Raw genomic sequence first — 25,588 nt, 5'->3', positions numbered from 1 at the left:
TCTCTCTCTCTCTCTCTCTCAATCTCTCCCTCCCTCACATGCACGCGCACATATAAGCCTATGGACTGAATTCACATTTGCAGATTTATATTTGCAGATACAGTCTATTTTGTTCAAAAAACACACAATCTGTAGGCAGTCAGTCCATGTGACATTTCATCAATTTCTACTTTGGAAATAAAACCAGTCTGACTCAAGGCTGGGATACAGACAGACTCTAACCTCACACCTTTATGAATTGTTTGAGCTGAGATGTCATTTTTTTAATAAAACCTTAAATTATCTCAGGAATGTGACTTGAAAGAAGTTCTGGGATTTACATACTAATGAATTGAAACCTGCAACCCATTCGAAGTGATTAAAGCCTTAACAGCAACCAAGGTTTGTTCAATACATCACATCAGTTGTATGACATAATGATCTTTTGCTATAGATTCTGTGTCTATGATCCTACCCCACTAGCTACCTGATGAAGGAACGGTGCTCTGAAAGCTTATACTTTCAAATAAACCTGTTGGATTATAACTGGTGTTGTGTGATTTTCAACTTGGTCTTATGATAGAGTATGAGGGATCAGTTTGGATAAGACAAATGAGCTTTCCATCCAGCCTGAGGATTTACATGCATTGTACAAGATCAGAAGAGATGGCAGGATGTGGTAAGCAGTCACTTTGACGAGGAGTCTGCCACAAGTAACAGTGCGTCTGGGACCTTTGATGATGAAGAATGCAGCTCATTACACAATTAGATCTAAAGGTAGAGAAAGTAACAGGAAAAGGAAATCAGGTAATCTAATCTGAAATCCAGTCTGGAAAGAGAGATCTGAAAAAGGAGAGAAAGGTTGAGTTGTGAAATACAGAGGGAATGAAAAAGAGAATGTGATAGTTAGGACAATCATTAACATTTTTGCATCTTTAAAAATCTCTCGGTTTACTGACGACAGTTCTAACTTTTCCACAATATTGCAGACTTATGGACCTTGTAAAGTCCTTACGCCATTAGGTACCAGCCCTAACTTTCTGCATTGATGAAAAGTATAATGAGAGTGATTGCCACAGATTCACAGGGAAACTTAGGGTAAGGCTTCTTTGAGAGTAAGGGTGGAGTTATTTGCAATTTATTGGCTTCCTCCGCCCCCACCCCAAGCTCCTGCTTTGACTTAACAACATCCCCCTAATCTTACTGGACCATGAGGTGGCTGCTGCCTCATTAGAGAGAGAGAGAGAGATGGATGATGGTGGTTTAACCTGAGGGTCATCATGCCTCAGGTGAGGGGAGAGGTGGAGAAGGAGAGTCCTTCATGGTTACCTCAGCCAGTGCGGGAATTGAGCCCACGCTGTTGATGTCACTTTGCATTACAAATCAGCTGTCCAGCCAACTGAGCTGCTTGTGGATCATTAACAATGTGTGGCATCAAATTTGCTATTTTTTCATCAAAATCCTTTGCCTCATATTACACGTCACAAAATTTTAAGCAATCTTAGAAGAAAGAATCCTTAGATTGGGTTGGGATAACTGCTCGGCATGAACGGGTTGGACCAAAAGGTCTGTTTCCGTGCTGTACATCTCTATGACTCTATGAATCTATGTTCCGCTGACTACATGCTATCGCAGACTTTATCTGGTTTCCACTGTTACCTTTTGAAGAACCAAGATTCCTTCATTTGTTTGTTCATCAACTTCGAACCTAAAATGTCCTCCTTCATTCCCTTCGATAATATCAAAGTGCCCCAGCCAGTTATCGCTGAATTCTTGGTCATTGTCAAATACTTTGATGCGAGTGACCTCATCATTCAGTGAATTTTCTTCCACAGAGACTTCATACTGAGGACGAGAGCAAAAAAAAAGGCATTTCATTCCAATCACATGGTTGTCATCATGAGCTGATAGTACAAGACCAGGGAACATACATTTAAGATGTTGGGTGAGATACAGAGAGAATGTGAGGAAGAAATTTTGTTTAGCAGCCTTGACTAAGACCCAGATACCCGTTAGGTGCTTGAAAAGCCTGAACCCCTGCCTGATTTACAGCTCTAACTGCCTGATCTCTGCTGTCAATATTAATGTCAATATGATTTACATCATTTTATATTATAATGTATTTGTTGTTTACACTAAGTTAATAAGTTGCAACTGCCCTTAGTTCAACGATGGAGATTTTCGATATCTGTTTGATTGAAACTTTTACTGAGCTGTAATGAAAAGGAGTTTTTTTTAACAGTGGAAAGCTATCAATGAATGACTTTTTAAAAAAAGATTTATTTTACACACCCAACTATTTCTATAGGGTCCATTGTTTCTATACAATAAATAGGACAAATGAAAGTGCTGAACAAAAGCAGAAATTGCTGGAAAAGCTCAGCAGGTCTGACAGCGTCTGTGCAGAGAAAGCAGAGTTAATATTTCAAGTTTCAGCTTTGATCTCCAGCGTCTGCAGACCTCACTTTCTCCCTGAACAAAAGCAGAAATTGCTGGAAAAGCTCAGCAGGTCTGACAGCGTCTGTGCAGAGAAAGCAGAGTTAATATTTCGGGCTGAGTTACTCTCTGGTTTCTCTCCACAGATACTGTCAGACCTGCTACACACTGAAAGAAGTGTGGATGTTGTCAATCAGAAAAAAACCCCAGAAATTGCTGGAAAAGCTCAGCAGGCCTGACAGTATCTGTGGCGAGAAATCAGAGAATGTTAACTCTGCTTTCTCTGCACAGACGCTGTCAGACCTGCTGAACTTTTCCAGCAATTTCTGGGTTTTTTTCTGATTTACAACATCCACACTTCTTTCGGTTTTTAACAGAAACCTGGTGTGGAAGTGTGGGCAGGAAGAGGAGTGACTGATTTTAGCTCTAAAAAGGTTCACTCAACCAGACACTGTTTCACAACAGCTTCGGGACTCACTGAAACATGATTCTTTAAGAATCTGGCCTGACACTATGAAAACTGTTCAGGAACGTGGAGTAACAAGGTTGGGAGTGTTGGGTGTGGACTAGTGAATCAGACCAGCCTGTAACTCTTAACGAGACATGGGGAAAATTGAAAGCATGGAAAATGAAATTGGGAATTTCAGAATCGGGACCCATTTGCCAATTTTCAAAAGGCTCCTGAGTCAACTCATGTTGGCGAACATCTAGCTCAGTAGCCCAGGTGTAACATCATCAGTGACTAGCATCACCTCCTTGCTTTCTGGATCCCAAGACTCTGATTAAAAAGACAGAGTTTTAAAGCTTTCGGGTTTCTCTGAGGCTAGACTTCTCCAAAACTGGATCATTTGGAATCTGTTGCCTCTCCTTGGGGTGGCATCGTGGCTCAGTGGTTAGCACTGCTGCCACACTGCACCAGGGACCCAGCTTCAATCCCACCCTTAGGCGACCATCTGTGTGGAGTTTGCACATTGTCTGTGGGGGTTTCTTCCGGGTGCTCCGGTTTCCTCCCACAATCCAAAAATGTGCAGGTTAGGGTGAATTGGCCATGCTAAATTGTCCATTGTGTTCAGGGATGTGTAAGTTAGGGTGAATTGGCCGTGCTAAATTGTCCATTGTGTTCAGAGATGTGTAGGTTAGGGTGAATTGGCCGTGCTAAATTGTCCGTTGTGTTCAGGGATGTGTAGGTTAGGGTGAATTGGCCGTGCTAAATTGTCCATTGTGTTCAGGGATGTGTAGGTTAGGGTGAATTGGCTGCGCTAAATTGTCCATTGTGTTCAGGGATGTGTAGGTTAAGTGCATTAGTCAGGGGTAAATATAGGGTAGGGGAATGGGTGGGTTATTCTTTGGATGGTTGGGCCGAAGGGCCTGTTTCCACACTGTAGGGATTCCATGATTCTTGGTCTTATGACCAGATGGTTTTATGTCCCACATCCAGGGGTAAATATAGGGTAGGGGAATGGGTCTGGGTGGGTTATTCTTTGGATAGTTGGGCCGAAGGGCCTGTTTCCACACTGTAGGGATTCCATGATTCTTGGTCTTATGACCAGATGGTTTTATGTCCCACATCTCTACATTAAACTACATGTGCCTTGTGTATATCAAAAAAGACCTAATGCTGCCAATACTGCCAATCAAACCACCCTCATTGAACCTCCCCGTCATCCATTGTCATCAAATTCACCGAATCGGGAATTTAAAGAACCGGCCGGAGACGGTGATAATGAAGCCACCGTTGATTGGTGTAAAAGCCCCATCTTGTTAACAAACGCCATTCAGGGAAGGACATCTGCCATTCTTACCCGGTCTGGCCTACATGTGACTCCAGACCCTCAGTGATGGGGTCGACAGTCAACTCTGAAATGACCAAGCACAAGCAGGAGAGACAGGCCAAGAGGAATTAGGGACAAACGGTAAATGTTGGCTTTTGACAATGAAGGCTGCATTCCACAGGAACAGAGAGAGAGATTGAAAAGTAATCAATACTAAAGTGATTCGCCCCACCCCAGTAGTTGGTCCACAGCAGCAATGATGCAGATGTTCAGACACTATGATTACATCATTTATCAGAATGAAGTCTACCTCCTCCTTTTCCAATGTTGGAATGTTGTCATTAACATCCAGGATTCTGATCTGAGCATTCGCTGTGGAGAACAATCCCGATGCCTTTCCGTTTAAATCCCGGCCTTCCACTGTTAACGTGTACAGATCCTGAATCTGAAGCAGGAAGAGAACAAGGAAAGAAATCCAAATGACCAAGTCACAACATTTGCCTCCAGAAATGTTTAGTTGTCCTTTCCTTTGGACGAGGGGACTTCACGACTCGGGCGCACGTTGTTAAGGTGAGAGGAGAGAGATTTAAAAAAGACATGGGGGTGGGGGGTAAATGTTTTTACACAGAGGGTGGTTTGCGTGTGGAATGAACGTCCATAGGAAGTGGTGGATGCGGGTACAGTTACAACGTTTAAAAGACTTTTGGGTAGATACATGGATAGGAAAGGTTTGGAGGGATATGGATCAGGAGCAGGCAGGTGGGACTATCTTAGTTTGAGATTATATTTGGCATGGACGGGTTGGACCCTATAAAGTTGCTTTCATTCTTGCTCCTCAACATGAGGTGAATAGAAGGAGGCCATTTGGCCCATTGTGTCGCCAGCAGCTCTATTGCCTATGACCAATCAGGATCCATTCAGCACAGCTAAGGAGCATGGTGGGCAAAGAAAGGCTGAGACCTAGGAAGGTTTCCACCCTCTCCATGAGGTGTATGAGCAGAATTAGGCCATTTGGCCCATTGAGATGGCTCAATCATTCAATGAAGCAGGTGTTTCTCAACCCCATTCTCCTGCCTCCTCCTTGTAATCCTTGATCTCCTTTGAGTCTCTTCCTCTGGTTCCTCATCTTGATATTCCTGCGGATCTCCTGGGTGATGCCAGGGGTCAGCGGCAGGGTGGGATTTGAGCCCCAATTCAGGGAGTGTGGGTGGAGACCCAATCCTCCAAGTTTACTCTGGAGATAAAACATTAACTCTGCACACCACTAGAGGGTGTATTCCAAGAAAATATTCTTGATCCCCAAGCACCCTGAACAGATTTGTTAATGAATTATAAATATTTGCGGGAATGACTCATCATCGGAGCATCATCCAATTAGTTATGAGTCAACTGTTTGGAGTCATTCTGATTGGCTGTGGAAAGGTGGGACACCATTGGGTTGGAGGTGACAGCCAATGGTGCAGCAGGATGGTTAGTGGTGGATAGGCCATGTCGTGTCAGCCCCAGGATTAGGTCAGTGAAGTATTGGCAACCACTAGGGGGAGTTGATTCATTTTTCCAGCTGGTTGCTCTATTTTCTCACGTTTATTGGTAAAATACACACATGCAGGTGCCTTACAATATGTGGTACAAGGCTGTGTCCCATCAGCAAGTCTGGTGTAGTGGTATAAAGCTAAAGACTTACCAGGTTTTGCTCGATTCATTCATGAGATGTGGGCATCACCAACCAATTACTACCCATCCATAACTGCCCTGCAGAAGGTAGTGGGCCAAAGGGCCACTTTCTGCACTGCACAGATCCTATGATTCTATTGGTGAGCTAGCTATCTACCTGCCCATCTTCCTGCCCCACCTATCCACTCCATACTTCCCACCGACTATCACCATCACCTATTGCCATCCCGCCTAATCCAATAACCAGAGTAACCAGGCCCACTGGAGGTGAGATCGGAGGCGTGAGTGATAGATGGAGTGAAAGGAATGGCCTCAAAATCTACTTGTCTCTGAATCTTTGGGTCAGCATCCCCCCCCCCCCACCCCCCATGAGGTGCTTCTCCAACTGTCCCCATTGAATAAAACATCTTGTTCCTGGATCAGCTGAGGACCAGGCCTTGACTGGCGGTCTTTAGGACCCAGAGGCATCCAGCCTTTGATTGGCTCGTAGCCTCTGGCGAACCCAGGACGTTGAGACCTGTGGTCAGTCTAGAATCTCGCCCATCTTCCCGGAAAGTAAGCATGCAGTGCAGCGGGCAGCGAAGAAGGCAAATGGTATGTTGGCCTACAAAGTGAGAGGATTCGAGTACAGGAGCAGGGATGTCTTGCTGCAATTCATACAGGGCTTTGGTGACATGACAGTTGGAGTATTGTGTAGAGTTTTGGTCTCCTTTATCTGAGGAAGGGTGTTCTGGCGATGGAGGGAGGGCAAGGAAGCTTTACAAGGATTGATTCCTGGGATGCCGTTTAGAAGAATTGGGGGTAGGTGGGAATCTTATAGAAACCTATAAAATTCTAACAGGATCTGACAGGGTAAACTCAGGAAGGGTGTTTCTGGTGACTAGGGAGTCAGAACAAGGGGGTCACGATAAGGATACGGGTTGGGCCATTTTGGACTGAGTTGAGGAGAAATGTCTTCACCCAGAGAGTGGGGAGCCTGTGGGATTCTCTGCCACAGGAAGCGGTTGAGGCCAAAACATTGAGTGTTTCCAAGAAGGAGTTAGATACAGTTCTTAAGATTTAAAGAGGAGTCAAAGGGTTTGGGGTGAAAGCGGGAACAAGGGACTGAGTTGGATGATCAGCCATGATCATGTTGAATGGGAGAGCAGGTTCGAAGGGCCGAATGGTCTACTAATTTTCGATGTTTCTATATCAGTTTTTATTGGTGCGTGATCGGGTAAAATATTTTAACAGTGGGGTGGAATGTTAATCATTTTGGGAAAGAAATCATGCCCAAGTTGATTTTGAAGATGTGCATTTAGTCATTTAACGTACAAATACTTTAGGAAAGAAATTATCAGCACCAACCTCTCTGTCTAAGGTATTTGCCATTGTTCTGATTTCTCCATTGGACTTTGCAAGGAACATTTCACTGCCTCCCTGTGAGAGAATTCTGTAGGCAACTTGTGCATTTTCACCATAATCAGCATCTGTTGCATTTAGTTTTAACACAAAGGCTCCTAGAATAAACACAGATTGGAAACTGTCAGTGTTATCTGAGGCTGAACATTAGGGAGATAAAACAGTTTCTGCCAAGTTTCTGTGTGGCTAAATGCATTCAAAATACTTTGGGGAATGGAAAACAACAACATACATTTATGTAGCCCCTACTAATATGAAAACATCCCATACATCATTCAGGAGCAACATCAGACATTGGAATAAGAACAGGAGCTGTTGGAGAAACTCAGCAGGACTGGCAGTATCTGTGTGAGAGAGAAACAGAGTTCATGTTTGGAGTCCGAAGTGATTCTTCAACAGGGGCTGGAAAATGGTGTTTTTAGACTTTTAATAGATGTCAACGAGTTCCAAGGGGTACAGATGTTGAGGCTTCTGGGAGGGGGAGGGGTCATGGCAGTATTTTGGGAGATGGGACAGCCAACCTGTCAACCACAATGGTGTATGGTAGGAGCAGGGTGGGGGGAACTGGGGACTTCTTGGTTGACGAACAGAAGAAAACATCAGAGACAGCCCAGTTGCTGGTGCATCATGGGATTGAATTTGTGACAGTGTTAATGTGAGGAAACCAAAACATTACATCCTTACCAACTGGAGACAATTCTTCAACTTCTCCTTCAAAGACTTGTTGTGCGAACACCGGGGCATTGTCATTGATGTCCAGAACCTCGACAAAAAGTGACAGTCGTTTCTCAACTTCAGCACCGATGGTGTTCGAAGCTTTACCTGTGAGCTAAAAAAAAAGTGAAAAGATTCAGTGACATTCTATAAGAGAGGTAATTATAGAGTCATGGAGATGTACAGCACGGAAACATACCCTTCAGCCCAATTTGCCCATGCTGACCAGATATCCTAAATTAATCTAGTCCCATTTGCCAGCACTTGGCCCATATCCCACCAAACCCTTCTTATTCATATATCTATCCAGATGCCTTTTAAATGTTGTAATTGTACCAGCCTCCACCACATCCGCTGGCAGCTCATTCCATACAAGTACCACCCTCTGCGTGAAAAAGTTGCCCCTACGGTGCCTTCTAAATCTTGCCCCTCTGACCTTAAACCTAATCCCTCTAGTTTTCAACTCCCCTACCCTGGGGAAAAGACTTTGGCTAGATCAGCCAGTGACATGGAGGCTCACGGCTGCCCCACAGCCTCAGGGACCTGGGTTTGATTCCAGCTTCGGGTGACTGTCTGCACGTTCTCCCTGTGTCTGCGTGGGTTTCCTCTCGGTGCTCCAGTTTCCGTGTACAGGTTAAGTGGATCGGCCATGCTAAATTGCCCATGGTGTCTGGGGATGTGTAGGGTAGATGGATTAGCCTTGAAAATGCAGGGTTACAGGGGTGGCTTGGGTCTGGTTGGGATGCTGTTCGGAGGGTCGGTGTGGACTTGATGGGCCGATTGGACTGCTTCCCTGTTGTAGGGACTCTGTGATTCTGTAACCAACTAAAATGCTGCCTTTGTAGACTCATGCAACCATGAATGTGAACAGGGTTTGGACACGGTGACAGGGTTATGATTCAAATGAGCTTTGTGCCTCTGGTCTTCACCATTCTATGAGTGTAAATGATCTGCAAGGTTATACAGAGTCATGTGTTTAAACAAGATTAGAATTGTCAGCATCATCCCCCAGTAACTGGCAACGAATGAATGATAACTTACAACAAAAGAAGGATTTATCTCACGGTCCACCACTCCTGTAATATTTAATTCGCCAGTCTTGGGATCAATCACAAACAAATTGACAGGTGGAAGATCAGCACCATGGCCAGAAATACTGTAGCGGATATTTTCATTTGTTTCCAAATCTGATCTGATCTGAGGGAAGAAATTGCAAAGGCGATTTAATATTTGCAAACAGCATTTATTCTCCTACAGACAAATGACACCAACTGTTTCATTTATAATATGCAATTTTTTTCCTTCATTCATGGGGTGTGGGCATTACAGGCAGGGTCTGCATTTCTTCCTCATCTCTAATTGCCCTTGAGTGGCATTGCTAGAACCATCAGATGCATTTAAGAGTCAACCTCATTGCTGAGGGTCTGGAGTATGCCTGGAGGGACGTATGCCTGGAGGGTCTGGAGTATGTCTGGAGGGACGTATGCCAGTCCTGAAGAAGGGTTACACCGAAATGTCGACTTCTCCACCTCCTGATGCTGCCTAACTTGCTGTGTTCTTCCAGCCTCCTGCTTGTCTACTTTGGAATCCAGGATCTGCAGTTTTTTTACTCCCTAACCAAGACTGGGTAAGGATGGCAGTTTCCTGAAAGGGCATTGAATGAACTACAGAGAAACCTTTGGGCAAAAGCCCTTCATCAGGAATGTGGAGGGGAAGTGGTCAGAGAGGTAAATAGTAGGGTAGGGGGTGGGGCTGGGGGGAAGGTTGTTGGGATTACAATATGTAAGTGAAGGTGGGAGGTGATGGTGATGGGTTGGAGTAGAGGCTGAACTGGATAGGTGGGAAGGAAGATGGACAGGTCGAGAGGGTGGTGCCGAGTTGGAGGGTTGGATCTGGGATGAGGTGGGGGTAGGAGAGATGTGGAAACTGGTGAAATCGATGTTGATGCCGTGTGGTTGGAGGGTCCCAAGGGGTAAGATGAGGTGTTCTTCCTCCAGGCGGTGGGTGGCTTGGATTTGGTGGTGGAGGAGGCCCAGGACTTGCATGTCCTTGGCAGAGCGGGAGGGGGAGTTGAAGTGGTCGACCACAGGGTGGTAGGGTTGGTTGGTGCATGTGTCCCAGAGAGGTTCCCTGAAACATTTCGCAAGTTGAGGTCCTGACTCCCAAAAAGTAGAGGATCCACATCGAGAGCAACGGACACAGTAGGTGAGGTGTTTGGATGTGCAGGAAAATCTCTGCTGGATGTGAAAAGATCCTTTGGGGCCTTGGATGGAGGTGAGGAGCAAGGTGTGGATGTATTAGCTTCCAGACAACTGCCCGTGGTAGATGCAGCATCAGTAGGCATGGGGCTGGTGTGGCGCTATCAGGAGACATATGGGGATGTGGGTGCTGAAGGTCAGAGGAGCTAGTGCTTTGAAATAAACTGGGACAAAGTGCCAGAGAGCCTTAGCTGTTCTCCTAACCCACCCACATCAGCACTCACCCATCTCCCTGTCCCAATCTGCTCCTGGAATTAGTGTGTGATGTTTGGGGGGTGGGGGCGGAGGCGTGCAGTCACCTTGATGGAAATTCATTTACATTTGATACCCTCACCTCAGCACTGCACATTGCCAAGCAACCTCTTCATTTGGTTTCATGAGTGAACGAGATGAATTTTCTTGTTTATCCATTCACCGGACATGGGCTAGTATTTGATGAGGCTGGTGGCGAATGGTCTCCAATTGGTAAGGGTGTTCTTGTTGGTGTAGCAAATTCCTCAAGCGCCCAAGAAATTTATTTAATTTTTAACCATGTGTACGTGTCGTAACTGTTCCACTAATTGGCTCACAAACTCATGGAATGGCATTTGTTTCAAATTTGTTCACAGGATTGGGTGAAACTGAACTGATATTTATCACCCAGAAGCAGTTAACTGTCAACTACATTGCTGTGGGTCTGGAGTCACGTGTAGGCCAGACCATGTTAGAATGGCAGTTTCCTTCCATTAGTGAACAAGATGGTTTTTTTTTGACAATTGGCTATTGGATTCATGGTCATCATGTAGACTCTTAATTCAGGATGTTTATTGACTTCAAATTCCACCACCTGCCGTGACAGGATTTGAACACAGTTCCCCAGAACATTACCCTGGTCTGTGGATTAACAGTCCAATACCACTAGGCCATTACCCCCCTCCTAAGGGAGAAAGCTCACACATTGTGTGCCGTTCAAATTTCACCACCTGCTATGGTAAGACTCAAACCCTTGTCCCCAAAGCAATAACCTGGGTTCTGCAATTGTTATCAGTGACACCATCAGCTCCTCATAGCTTTTCTCTGACTGTTTTACCCAATGTTGTGATATCACCCAAACAGAACTGAACATCATTTTAAGCAGTTCCCAATGCATTATGTTTTGGAAATAATGGGGTCCTGATGTTAACAAGTGTGCTGGCGGGCAGTTTTGGAAAGGGTTGGAGTTGGGCCCACACTCTCACATGGCATTACTATATAAATATTGAGTGGTGAACGATTCAAAATCACTTACAATAGCAATTGGATTGTGCATGGGTGGCTCATGTTCTCTGACGGAAACTGGTGGAATGATCCATTCTCTCTTCTGGCGCTTTGAGTGGTGATGTTTCAGAAAATAGATAACAGGAGGCTTCCTGTTGGTAAACTGAAAGAGCGGTTAGAAAGCAAGTCAGGTGATCATAAAGATTCACAGTACAGGTTCACCCAGGTTAGCTCTTTAAAGGAATACGTTGCAAATCCTAATTTCTTTTTAACATTGATGTGGGCATCAGTGGCAGGGTCAGAATTTGTTACTCATCCCAAGTTGTTCTTGAAATGATTGGCTTTCACTCAATGCAAACAGCAGTTAAGAGTCAGCTTTATTGGCTGTGGGTCTGGAGTCACATGTAGGCCAGACATGGGTAAGGAAGGCAGATTTCCTTCCCTAAAGGACATCAATGAAGCAGGTGAGTTTTTGATGATGGTATTGATGGTCAACATTTCATCAGAGTTTCATGAGCTCAGATTTCAGATTTATTGATCGAGCTCCGATTACCGTCAGGCTGGGTTTGGAATCCGCATCTTCCGGACTGAAGCTCTAGGTTAATAGTCCAGTGACATTATTGTCTAGCTGTCAGCTCAAAGGTTAGTCCCAGCAAAGGGTATTGTGAGGCCAAGTGACGATGTTCCCTCAATGTCGCACTAAGTGCTGCATGTGCACTGCTGCACATTGGCCTAGGAGGATAAGAAAATTAACATCAAAACTGGCAAACGGGCCATTTAAAATCCCTGAACAATCCAGGCTGGTGTTGATCACTGTAAATCTATTTTACAATGAAATCCCCTTTGTAGATATTAAATCTCTCTAACTGTTGTAGATGAGGGGAGTGAATGCTGTTTCAGTTGGTTACCAAAATGGCAACTTAGCAGTGACCCAGTCTGCCACATGGACTGGCATGATCTAAATCTGTTGACGCCTTGAGAAATCTGTGCAGTGCAAGTCAAATTCTATCACATTATTAATGCTATGTAAACACGTCACACTGTAATTATGCTGCCCTCTAGTGGAGGCACTGTCATAATTCAGTTTTACTCCTTCTAGCTCTTCACACTGCAATGCTAAAATAAACCTTACAATCCAAAGAACATAATTTCCCCATTTCCAATTCAATCATGTTATAGTCCACAGGTCTATTTGAAATCATAAGGTTTCAGAGCCCCTGGTGAATTGAAGGAGCAGCGCTCTGAAAGCTTGTGATTTCAAATAAACCTGATTTGGAGATGCCGGTGTTGGACTGGGGTGTACAAAGTTAAAAATCATACAACACCAGGTTATAGTCCAACAGGTTTCATTGGAAGCACACTAGCTTTCGGAGCGACGCTCCTTCATCAGGTGATTCAGGTGATTGTCATCAGACAACCACCTGATGAAGGAGCGAAACTCCGAAAGCTAGAGCTTCCAATTAAACCTGTTGGACTATAACCTGGTGTTGTGTGATTTTTAACTCAAATAAACCTGTTGGACTATACCTGATGAAGGGCTTTTGCCCGAAACGTCGATTTTACTGCTCCTCGGATGCTGCCTGAACTGCTATGCTTTTCCAGCACCACTCTAATGTAGACTGTTGGACTATAGCCTGTTGTCATCTGACTTCTGCCCTTGTCCACCCCAGTCCAACACCGGCATCTCCACATCATTCATTCGTGGAACCATAAACTCATACAGCACAGAAGAGTCTCTGATGAAGAGTCATCTCGACTCAAAACATTATCTTGCTCTCTCTCCACGGATGCTGCCTGACCCATTGTGATTTCCAGCATTTTTTTGTTTTCGGTTCAGATTCCAGCATCTGCAGTAATTTGCTCTGACAGAAGAGGCTCTTCGGCCCATTGGATTTACTCTGACCCACCTCTACTCGGAGAAGGTGAGGACTGCAGATGCTGGAGATTCATAGTCGAAGAATGTGGTGCTGGAAAAGCGCAGCAGGTCAGGCAGCATCCGAGGAGTAGGAGAGTCGACGTTTCGGGCACAAGCCCTTCTTCAGGAACGTCTGACGAAGAGTTTATGCTTCAAACATTGACTCTCCTGCTCCTCAGATGCTGCAGCCTACACTACTCCCACTTTCCAGCACAAGGCCCAGAGCTTTGACTGATGTGACATTTTGAGTGCACATCCAAGTCTGTGAGGTTTCCTGCCTCAACTGCCCACCCAGGCAGGGCATTCCAGTCCCTCACTACCCTCTGGGTGAAAAGAGTTTTCCTCAAATCCCCTCTTACTCTTCACCTTAAAATAATTCGCCTTTGATATTGACCCTTCAGCTAAGAGGAACAGCTGCTTTCTACCCACTCTGTCCACGCCTCTCATAATCTGATACACCTCGATGTATAACAGCATGAAACAGTAATAAAGCACAACAGGTAAGCAGTGACTCATCTCCGTGCAATAAGCTAAGAGCTTTCTATGTTGTCTAATTGACTGGGTGGGCCAAATTATATCAATTACGCCTCGTGACGTGATTGGAACAGGACCACCTTAATGTGAGAATAATCTCCCACGGTAAAGAATCAGAGCCATAAGACTGGTTCCAGGGATGGCACAGTTGTGTTTTGTCGCTGCATTAGACATGTTGGGACTGCTTTTCTTGGAGATGTGAAGACTGGGAACGAGATTAGATTGAGTAGCACAGTGAAGGTTCACCAGACCGATTCCTGGGATGGCAGGACTGACACATGGGGCAAATTTTGATCCACTGGGCTTGTACTGACTGGAATTTAGAAGGATGTGTAGGGCGATCTCATAGAAACATAAAATCCTGATGGGCCTGGACAGGCCAGATGCAGGAAGAATGTTCCCGATGTTGGGAAAGTCTAGAACTAGGGGCTCATGTAGTCTAAGAATAAAGGGTAAGCCATTCAGGACTGAGATGAGAAAGAGTTCCTTCACTCAGAGAGTTGTGACCCTGTGGAATTCTCTCCCACAAGAAGCTATTGAGGCCAATTCATTAGATAGATTCAAGAGGGAGCTGGGTGTGGCTCTTTTGGCTAAAGGAATCAAGGGGTATGGAGGGAAAGTGGGAATGGGACACTGCAATTACATATTCATATTGAATGATGGAGCAAGTTCGAAGGGCTGAATAGCCTACTCCTGCATTTATTTTCTCTGTTTCTATGAGGTGTTCAAAATCACAGGGGCTCTAGGCAGAGTAGAGGAGGAGAAAGTTGGGCTGTCCTTGTTGGGATACTGCAGCCTTCAGGACTCAGTATCGAGTACAATAATTTTAAGGCCTGCACTCCAGCTTGCATCTGCTGACGTCAACTCCACACCTCAGGCCCTATCACAACACAGCCTGTGTCAGCACAGCCCAACCCAATCTCACTGACTCATCGTCCTCATGAATAGCTTTTCTCTTTTCCTACCTTACCATTATCCATCCGTTTGACTGCCCAACTTTCTTTGTCTCTCTCTCTCTCTCTCTCTCTATCTCTCTCTGGACTCTAGCCATTTAACTGCCTGCTCCTTTCCCCCACAGTCTCTGTCGTCAGCTTAAATACCGCCGTCTTCTGGCTGCTATCAGTTCTGAAGAAGAGTCACATTGTATTTCTCTCCACAGGTGCTGCCAGACCTGCTGAGTTTCTCTGCAATTTCTATTTCTGCATTGGACTACGAGCCCAGTGTCATTACGACCGTGTCATTACATCTATTAGAGTCACGGAGTGGTCCAGCACGGAAACAAACCCTTTGGCCCAACTCATCCAATCCGGATGTACAAAATTATTTTTTTCCATTTGCCAACACTTGGCCCATATCCCTCTAATTCCTTCCTATTCATATACTCATCCAACAGCCTTTAAATGCTGTAATTGCACCAGCCACCACCACTTCCTCTGGCAGCTCATTCCATACACTTACCACCCTCTGTGTGAAAAAGTTGCCCCTTAGGTCCTTTTTAAATCTTTCCCATCTCACACTAAGCCTCTAGTTCTGGACTCCCCCACCCCAGGGAAAAGAGCCTATCCATGCCCCTCATAATTTTATAAACCTGTATAAGGTCACCCCTCAGCCTCCGATGCTCCAGGGAAAACAGCCCCAGCCTATTCAGCCTCTCCCTACAGCTCCAACCCTTCAATCCCAGCAACATCCTTGTAAATCTTTTCCGAACCTTTTTGAGTTTCACAACATTTTTCCTATTCCGTGTTAATCACGTCAGCTCATCAAACCAGAAGAATAATCTCAACAGAGAGGCAAGCAGATTATTGCTATTGGTGAATGAAGCTCTTGAGACGTCTCCTGAGAGATTATGCTGTTTAACAGGTTGAAGAAGAGCAAAATGTCAGAACAGGAAGAGACTGGATATAGGGCAATAGTTTTCCCAGAGAACGATGAGCCTCTGGTAATACGTAACATTTTCAGTCTGACTGATACAGTGAACAGTGAAAGGATGTTTTCCTTGGCTGTATAATCTAGAATACAGGGTCAACCTGAGAAGAGAGATGAGGAACATTTTCACTCAGAGGAAGGGGAGTCTGTGGAAGGGCTGAGGATGCTTGTTCACAGATATTTTTTCACAGCAATTATATTATGGGGGAAAAGGGTGCTGAATGGCTGAGGTGTTACCAAGGAGAAAACAATTGGGAACTATAGGCTAACTCCTGGGTAGTTTAAGAAGGAAACAAGATTTGAATATATTCCTTTTCTTGGCAGACGATGAGTCCCTGCATATGAATAAATGTCAGTTCCTGCGCGAATAAATAAACTACATTGTGAGTTCAACTGATTGTCTTAAATTATCAGTGTAGTTATGGGCATGGTTTTCCCCTGCAGTATAAATTATAGTGATCGCTTGAAATTTGTCATTCGTGCATCTGTCCTAATGACAAAGCGCTTCAACGACACAGCTCCTCTTTCAGAGGTGAAGAGTACATTCTCCAAATTTCCCGAGCACTTGTGAAATCTGCAAACCTAATGATTTTGAAACTATGCCGAGTTCAGGCTGCAATGTTTTTTCTCCCCGGTCTGCGGATTTAGAAGGGAAACTAACATTATCATCAGGGATCAGTCCTCCAAGTCAGTGTAAAGGAGGAATAATCCTAACAGAAGTCTCGAAGGAAGAAAGCTGAGAGTGATGGGCCAGCGGGAGTGGGGAGGTGACTTACTAAGACCATCAGAGGTAGGCCATTTGGCCCATTGAGTCTGCTCTGCCATTCAATAGGATAGGAATGTTTACACCTTCTGACTCAGCTTTCTTGGCTGTTGAATGTGTTAAATTCTACCATCAATCTCACACAAGAAGGGATTTGATTAAAAGACATTTCTTACCTTATTCAATTCATTTGTTAACTCTTTCGCTGATGGGATTAAATGGATTCTTGCCTTCCATTTCTTGTGTGTCCTTTGGTCCCTTGCGATCACTTTGAACTGATAGTTTCTATCAAGGTTGAGGGCATGAGTTGCATATAATGAGCCATTGGAATGGATCCCAAAATTTACATCATCGGTACTTAACTTAATGTGCTTTCCCAAATGGCAGCTATGAAATTTGACTGGAATGACAAAAAATAGACATGGAAGTAATGAGCAGAAGAATGAGGAGCAGGTCATATAACTCCCTCAAATATCCTACAGTATCTGACAAGATCCAGTCCATCACCTCCATTTTCCCATTCCATCCCTGCATTCCTCTATTCCCATTGTGCCTGAACATCTCTGATGTTGCCAGGATTGGATGGTTTGAGCTATAGTGAGAGGCTGAATAGGTTAGGGCTGTTTTCCCTGGAGTGACGGAGGCTGAGGGGTGACCTTATAGAGGTCTATAAGATCGTGACGGACGTGGATAGGGTGGAAGGCCAAGGTCATTTCCCCAGGATGGGGGTGCCCAAAACAAGACAGCAAAGGTTTAAGGTGAGAGGGGAAAGATGTAAAAGGGACTTAAGGACCAACACTTTCACACAGAGGGTGGTACGTGTATGGAATGAGCTGCCAGAAGAAGTGGAGGAGGCTGGTACAATTACAACATTTAAAAGGCATCTGGTATGTGAATAGGAAGGGTTTAGAGGGATATGGGCTACATGCTGGCAAATAGGACTAGATTAGATTAGATTAGATTAGATTACAGTGTGGAAACAGGCCCTTCGGCCCAACAAGTCCACACCGACCCGCCGAAGCGAAACCCACCCATACCCCTACATTTACCCCTTACCTAACACTACGGGCAATTTAGCATGGCCAATTCACCTGACCCTGCACATCTTTGGACTGTGGGAGGAAACCGGAGCACCCGGAGGAAACCCACGCAGACACGGGGAGAACGTGCAAACTCCACACAGTCAGTCGCTTGAGGCGGGAATTGAACCCGGGTCTCTGGCGCTGTGAGGCAGCAGTGCTAACCACTGTGCCACCGTGCCGCCCATTAATATAGGATATCTGGGTCAGCATGGATGAGTTGGACCAAAGGGTCTGTTTCCGTGCTGTACATCTCCATGACCCAATGACCTTTCAAGCTCCTTCTTGAATGCTCTCAATGGCTCTCTGTTCCATCTGAATTGGGGTAGTTGACTGTTGTTAGGTGGGAGTCCAATTTCAGGAGACCATTGGGCAGGCATGGTCAGGAGTCATTTCCCCTGACTCACCCCAGCTCCCAAGGTATTTCTCTATTCACCGCAAGTCCCAAGGACTTTTGTTTCTGCTACACCCAATAATCTGTGTTGAATTTCCCCCAGGATTCAATCTGAATATGCTGATATGGTGCTGATGTTACTAGACTAACAAGGAGGGTCTGAGGGGTGAGGGGGTTCAAACTCCACCACAGCTGGTGAATTTTACACTAACGTCAGGTCTGACTTCATGCAATAGTTCCAGTTTCTTGTGATCTCACGTTATAAGAAAATCGCGCAATAGCCACGCCATTTAAACTATTGGGGCTGGAATCGCATTACAGCCAATGCAAGTTTGCGTTCTACAAATAAATGGTCTAAACTCTTCAGTCGCATTAAAGCCAATTCGCGATGAAGAAACACACGTCATTAGAACTGACTGTGTATTGAATTAGTCTCAGGGATGGTAACTGTGAAAATATCATCAACTGTTATATAAACCCATTACTAACTTCCTTTTAGGGAAAGTCTCCCATCCTCTGACCTACATGTTTCTTTCAAAATTTTAAATCACAGGAGGGGATTGTCACTGGCTGGGCCCAGCATTTATTACCTGTCCCTAGTTGCTCCTTGAGAAGGTGGGTGTGAGCTGCTTTCTTGAACCGCTGCAGTCCATGTGCTGTAGGTAGACCCACAATGCCCAGAAGGAGGGAATTCTAGGATTTTGACCCAGTGACAGTGAGGGAACAGCGATATATTTCCAAGTCAGGATGGGGAGTGGTTTGTAGGGGAACTTGTAGGGGGTGGTGTTCCCATGTATCTGCTGCCCTCGTCCTTCTAGATGGAAGTGGTCGTGGGTTTGGAAGATGTTGCCTGACGAACCTTGGTATATATCGACAGTGCATCTTATAGATAGTACACACTGCTGCTACTGACCGTCGGTGGTGGAGGGAGCGGATGCTTGTGGATGTGGTGCCTATCAATTGGGCTGCTTTGTCCTGGATGGTGTTGAGCTTCATCCGTGTTTCATCGCACTCCTCACTTGTACCTTCTGGATGGTGGACAGGCTTTGGAGAATTTGGAGTTGTATTACTTGCCACAGAATTCCCAGCCTCTGACGTGCTCTTATAGCCACAGTATTTACTGTATATGGCTGGTCAAGTTCAGTTTCTGGTCAATAGTAACCCTCAGGGGAATGATAGTGGGAAATCAGAGATGGTAACGCCATTGGATATGAAGGGATGATGGTTAGATTCTTTTTTATTGGAAATGGTCAGTGCATGGCATTTACATTGTGCAAATGTTACTCATCCATTCAAACCCGAGTGTGGTCCAGCTCATGCTGAAGGTCTACTTTGTGCTAAAATTGTGCAACCATCAATCAGCATCCCTACTCTGTCCTTAGACCATTACTGGAGCAGCTTGGGTGCAAGACGTTAGATGGTAAAGATAGTAAATTTCTCTTGTTAAAGACACATTATAGAAATAATTTTGCAGCCTTTCAGTTGAATTTATTAATCAAGTTGCACCAGCTCCTTTGGTGGGATTCAAGATGTAGGGCCTGGGACAGGGGTTCCTACTCTAGTGGCATTGCCTCTACGTCACCAATCCCCAGATCTGTTCACTTCAATCAAATCTCCCTTCAGCCCCCTTTGTTCTCGAGCATCTCCAGCCCCTATCCTTCCTCTCCAGGAATCTCATGTCCTTCCTAAAGCGTGATGACAGGGTTTTAGACGATAATGCAAGAACGCACACCTGAGGCAGCAGATGCAATCACACGCCAAGAATACTTCCGGTCTCGGTTCTATGGCACATTGAGAGTACAGCTTCCCGTCTCTGTGTGTGTGTGTGTGAGAGTGTGTATGTGTGTAAGTTTGTGTGTGTGTAAGTGTATATGAGAGTGTGTATGTGTGAGTGTGTGTATGTGTGTGTGAGAGAGTGTATGTGTGAGTGTGTAAGTGTGTGTGTGTGTGTATGTGTGTGTAAGTGTGTGTGTGTGTGTATGTGTGTGTGTGTGTGTGTGTGTGTGTAGCCTGTTTGTGAAGCACAGACAGAGACTGAGACTTTGAAAGAGCTTGTTTTCATACAGAACTTCAACTACACCCCCCTCACACCAACCCACTCTACCCTCATTTTATCTGACTCTCCTTTTCTACATTTCAATAAATTATTTTGAATCAACCCACCTTTGGACATGTTATGGTGCACCTCAGTAACAGTAGCAACTTGCCCTCAGAGTTTCTGACCCAGAGACAGAAACGTTACCACCACACATCAAGAACCTCCCTAATCACATTCGACACTCTTTACCTGTGGAGGAAAAAACAAATTGAACCAAATTAAAAACAGCCCCCACTTGGGCACTGTAACTTCAAAATTAAACTGGAGGGTCAAATGTACATTTCAATACAAATAACTAATTAATTCCCAACTCCTGTATGCCTAGTTATCTCTACGTCCAAGGCATTTATCACCTTATTAACAGAAGTGAGTATTAACATATACGGGTGTGTAAGGACATGTGTGTTTGTATGCATGTTGGATGTGGTTGTATATGTATTTTTGTATACGTGGGTTTGTGTGTAGTCTAATGTGTGGATGTATACAAGTGCATGTGTGTGCAATTCACTGGGTGTTAGTGTGAGTCTGTATTTCTGCTAATGCCTGCATGTTCATGTGTAATATTGGCCCTTACTTCAAGGGGGTTGGAGTATAGGAGTAGGGAAGTCTTATTGCAGCTGAACAGGCTGCTGGTGAGACCATATCTGGAGCACTGTGACCAGTTTTGGTCTCCTTGTTTAAGGGAAGATATTATTTAATTGGAGGCAGTTCTGAGAAGATTCACTGGGATGATCCCTGGTATGAAAGTAATGTCTTATAAGTAATGTCTAAACAGCTTGGGACTCTACTCACCGGAACGACAGGGCAATCTCACTGAAACATACAAGATTCTTAAGGGGCCTGACGGGGGGTTGGGGCGGTGTTGGGTGGGGGGTTTGCTGTGGCGATTTGGCTACATATCAAGAAATGTGCGTCCTGGCTCTAAAGGAGAAAGTGAGGTCTGCAGATGCTGGAGATGCTGGAGATCAAAGTTGAAACTTTATTGCTGGAACAGCACAGCAGGTCAGGCAGCATCCTGAAGAAGGGCCTGTGCCCGAAACGTCGAATCTCCTGTTCCCTGGATGCTGCCTGACCTGCTGTGCTGTTCCAGCAATAAAGTTTCAATCCTGGCTCTAAAGGGTGACCTGTGGTTGTAAAAGGTGCAATATAAATGAAAGACGTTTCGAGTGACAATCTTGCTATCGTAGCCATGACTTACCGGTGAGAAGAGTTTGCCTTCTAAGGACCTTTGGTGAAAGCTCAACCTCAAATATCCTCTTCGAAAATCTTTTCTCACAACATTGCCCAGGCTGAGAAATCAACTGGAATGGAACGTACGAGAGATTATGTGTTATTGATAATTATTCAGTTCAAAACAACAATTCTGAAAACAACAGAGTATATTCATCACAAGGCCAACTTCTCAATGAAAATTCATAAATGTAGAGAGAAACATGGAAAGCAGGAGCAGGAGGAGGCCTTTCGGCCCTTCAACCCTGCTCTGCCATTCAATATGATCATATACACAGAGGGACACACTAACACCTACACACACACACACACACAGAGGGATCTGCTAACACCTGCACACACAGATTATACATAGGGGGACATGCTAACACCCTTTAGAGCCAGGATGCACATTTCTTGATATGTAGCCAAATCGCCACAGCAAACCCCCTACCCTCCAACTAAGTCCCCTGTTCCCACTTTCTCCCCATTCCCTTCGATCCCTTCAGCACTAAGAACTGTATCTAACTCCTTCTTGAAAACATTCAATGTTTTGGCCCCAACTGCTTCCTGTGGCAGAGAATCCCACAGGCTCCCCACTCTCTGGGTGAAGACATTTCTCCTCATCTCAGTCCGAAATGGCCCACCCCATATCCTTAGACTATGACCACCACCACCCCTCCCCAGTTATGGCCTCCCTGATCATGGGAACATCATCCCTGAGTTTACCCTGTCTGGACCTGTTAAAAGTTTGTAAGTTTCTATGAGATTTCCCCTTCATTCATTTGAATCCCAGTGGCTACAATCCTAACAGATGCAACCTTACTTTATATGTTCTCCCTGCCACTCCAGGGATCAGACTGGGAAAATTTGCAGTCTGATTAATCCAATACCAGAAGGCAGTGGAGGAGAATCGTTCAGTATTCGGAAAAATGTGGGCAAACTTTTTCTTATTTTGTATCAAAAACCAATTATAATCATCTGTTACAGGCCAATTTCCTGCATCTTAAGATCCAGAATTCCCTTCTAAAACCTCTCCCTCTCCCTAGCAAGCAGTAACTCTCTCTCTCTCTCTACAGATTTCCACTGTTTCTGTTTTTTTTTTAATTCAGACTTCCAGCTTCTGCAGAATGTTCTGAGGAAGGGTCACTGGACCTGAAACGTTAAGTCTACTTTCTCTCCACAGATGCTGCTGAGCTTTTCCAGCAATTTCTGTTCTTGTTTCTGTAGCAGTGTTGGGGCTGTGGGTCTTTTCAGTCGATATGTAAAAGCGGTAAGCAAACTGTCCTCCCTAAGGCAGGTCATTAGGAAGGCAAATGTAATGTCAGTTTTTGCAATGAAGGGGGATGTTGTATAAAAGGAAGGAGCTATAATTGGATCGAGTGTTGGTGAGGCAGAAGGTGGACCTACTCAGCACTGTCCTCATGACCTGTCCTACCTGCCTATCTTCCTTCCCACCTATCCGCTCCATCCTCCTCTCTGACCTATCACCTCCATCCCCACCCCCATTCCCCTATTGTACTCTTTGCTACCTTCCCCCCTCCTCCCCCCCATTTATCTCTCCACCCTGGAGGCACTCAGCCTCTATTCCTGATAAGGGCTTTTGCTCTAAATGTTGATTTTCCTGCTCCTCGGATGCTGCCTGACCTGCTGAACTTTTCCAGCACCACACTAATCTAGACTCTGGTTTCCAGCATCTGCAGTCCTCACTTTTGTCCACTGAGTACAGTGTCAGTCTCCAGGGAGATTGGCAGCAGTTCAGAGCAGGTTCACCAGAGCAAATCCTGGGGTGAAGCATCTGATCTTAGGACAAGGGTTGAGCAGGTTGGGCCTACAGTCATTGGAGTTTAGAAGATCGAGAGATGACTTTATTGAAATGTACAGTATTCTGAGGGGCATTGACAGAGTGGATGGTGAGAGGATGATCCCTCTGATAGGAGAATGTAGAACCAAAGGGATCAATTTAAGGCTGAGGGCTCTCCGACTTAAGACAGAGATGAGTTTACCAACGGTGCCCATGCCCCACAAGAGAACAGACTCATAGAGTCCATGCCAACCATAATCCTAAACTAAGCTAGTCCCACCTGCCTGCGCTTGACCCATATCCCTCCAAACATTGCTTAACCCATTTAGTTATCTAAATGTCTTTTAAACATTGTAACTGTATCCATTACTTTTTCTACATGTGAATCACTCTCAGTGTAAAAACTAAATTGCCCTTCATGTCTTTTTATAAATCTTCATCTCCTCCCCTTAAAAATAAGTGACCTAGTCTTGAAATCCCCCAATCTAGGCAAAAGACACTTGATCTACACTCCTCATGATTTCATAAACTTTAAAGAGTGACGCTTCTTCTCTCCAACACGCAATTCTGTGAATTCTGTATTGCAGACAGCAGTGAGTATAACCAATGCTGAGCTAAACAGACTTTTGATTGACAAGAGCGCAGGCAGGAAAATGGTGCTGAGGCAAAGTCAGAGCAGCTGTGATCTTACTGACTGGTAGAACACACTCAAAGGGCTGATGGGTCTACTCCCACTCTTATTTCTGATGTTGCCACAAGGACATGGTTCCAGTACACTATGCTATCCATATTGTTTACATTGCAATTATCCGTATCATTCAAAACAATTAAACAATAGGATGCAAAGAGTTAGGAAAAGTGTTTTGAAACCAAGCGTGTTGTGATCTAGAATATACAGCCTGAAAGAATGGTGAAAGCAGACTCAATCATCATGTTCAACAGGAGGATTGGATTTCAATTAAAAAATGAAGGCTTCACAGGTTATACAAAAGGGTAAGAGAAGTGGAACAAAATTGTATGTGTGTGTGTGTGTGTCTATGAGTGTGGGCGTGTCTCTATGTGTGAATGTGTCTGTGCATTCCTGTGTGTGTCTGAGTACGTGTGCATCTATGTGTGCGTCTGTGTGTGTGTCTGTGCGCGTGTGTCAAACTGAAAATGGCACCCAATGACACAAATAACCTTCATGTTCAGGAATCTGTAATCATGTTTTTTTATGATGGAGATGGTCTCCTTGGCATTAAAATTCCCTTCCATTAAACCAATTACATGGGAAAGAACATGTCTGGAAGCACTACCTAGTTGTTAATTGAACTTGCCTGAAGCTCACTGTGCCGAAATTGCAAACAAATCATCAAAGACGACAGAAACTGTAGCTAAACAGACAACTGCATCTGTTAGTGGGTCATTTTAACAGATTATTTTATTCTTCCACGGGATGTGGGTGTTGCTGGCAAGGTCAGCATTTGTTACCAATCCCTAAATGCCCTGGCACTGAGTGGGGTGGCATGATGGCTCAGTGGTTAGCACAGCTGCCACACAGTGCCAGGGGCCCAGGTTCAATCCCATCCTCGGATGACTGTCTGTGTGGAGATTGCATGTTCTCCCCGTGTCTGCGTGGATTTCCTCCGAGTGCTCTGGTTTCCTCCCACAGTCCAAAGATGTGCAGGGTTGAAATGATCTTCTTCCCCTTTGATACAAATATTGCTCTAGCTCATAATGTGAGTCAGCTGTGTGTCTCATTTCTTCGAGTTTCCCACCCTCACTTTCCTTCCACGGTAAATGTTGCTCAGTAAGTTTTCACCCTCACTCATCCTAATGAGTGAGTGGTAATGGGGGAGGTCGGCAAGTTACTAAGGACATGTGAGTTGGGGAGGTGGAGTTGTTTAGAGCCTTGGGTCTGAGCGAAATCGTGGCTGTCCCTGATTCGATATACCCACCTTTATCCTGTAGCCTTCAATATTTTTGGGGACAGTATTTACAAGAAAGCGGCATTATTGGTAAAGGTCAAAGTCACATGACACCAGGTTATAGTGCAACAGGTTTATCTGACTTTACCTGATGAAGGGACAGTGCTCTGAAAGTTTGTGATTTCAAATAAACCTGTTGGACTATAACCTGGTGTTCTATAAGTTCTGACCTTGTCCACCCCAGTCCAACATGGGCACCTCCACATCATAGAACATAGAACAATACTGCGCAGAACAGGCCCTTCGGCCCTTAATGTTGCGCCGACCTGCGAACTATTCTAAGTTCATCCCCTACACTATCCCATCATCATCCATGTGCTTATCCAAGGATTGTTTAAATCTCCCTAATGTGGCTGAGTTAACTACATTGGCAGGTAGGGCATTCCATACCCTTACCACTCTCTGAGTAAAGAACCTGCCTCTGACATC

At 44.9% G+C, this 25,588-nt stretch overlaps 1 protein-coding gene across 1 annotated transcript in view; it reads right to left on the bottom strand.

Moving 5' to 3' along the window:
• LOC122548762 (cadherin-4-like) overlaps window positions 1-25,588 on the bottom strand; it is a 48,826-nt gene that overhangs the window by 16,967 nt on the left and 6,271 nt on the right. Inside the window, exons 2-9 of the mRNA XM_043687530.1 lie at window positions 21,378-21,480; window positions 16,785-17,008; window positions 11,502-11,633; window positions 9,018-9,173; window positions 7,947-8,091; window positions 7,209-7,360; window positions 4,498-4,632; window positions 1,639-1,824 (exon numbers count right to left, since the gene is read on the bottom strand). Of these exons, the coding sequence (XP_043543465.1) occupies window positions 1,639-1,824; window positions 4,498-4,632; window positions 7,209-7,360; window positions 7,947-8,091; window positions 9,018-9,173; window positions 11,502-11,633; window positions 16,785-17,008; window positions 21,378-21,480 (1,233 nt within the window). The remainder of the gene's footprint in view (window positions 1-1,638; window positions 1,825-4,497; window positions 4,633-7,208; window positions 7,361-7,946; window positions 8,092-9,017; window positions 9,174-11,501; window positions 11,634-16,784; window positions 17,009-21,377; window positions 21,481-25,588) is intronic.

This window comes from Chiloscyllium plagiosum, chromosome 4, assembly GCF_004010195.1.
Source record: "Chiloscyllium plagiosum isolate BGI_BamShark_2017 chromosome 4, ASM401019v2, whole genome shotgun sequence".
Taxonomy (NCBI): domain Eukaryota; kingdom Metazoa; phylum Chordata; class Chondrichthyes; order Orectolobiformes; family Hemiscylliidae; genus Chiloscyllium; species Chiloscyllium plagiosum.
This window is presented reverse-complemented; position numbering and strand designations above follow the sequence as displayed.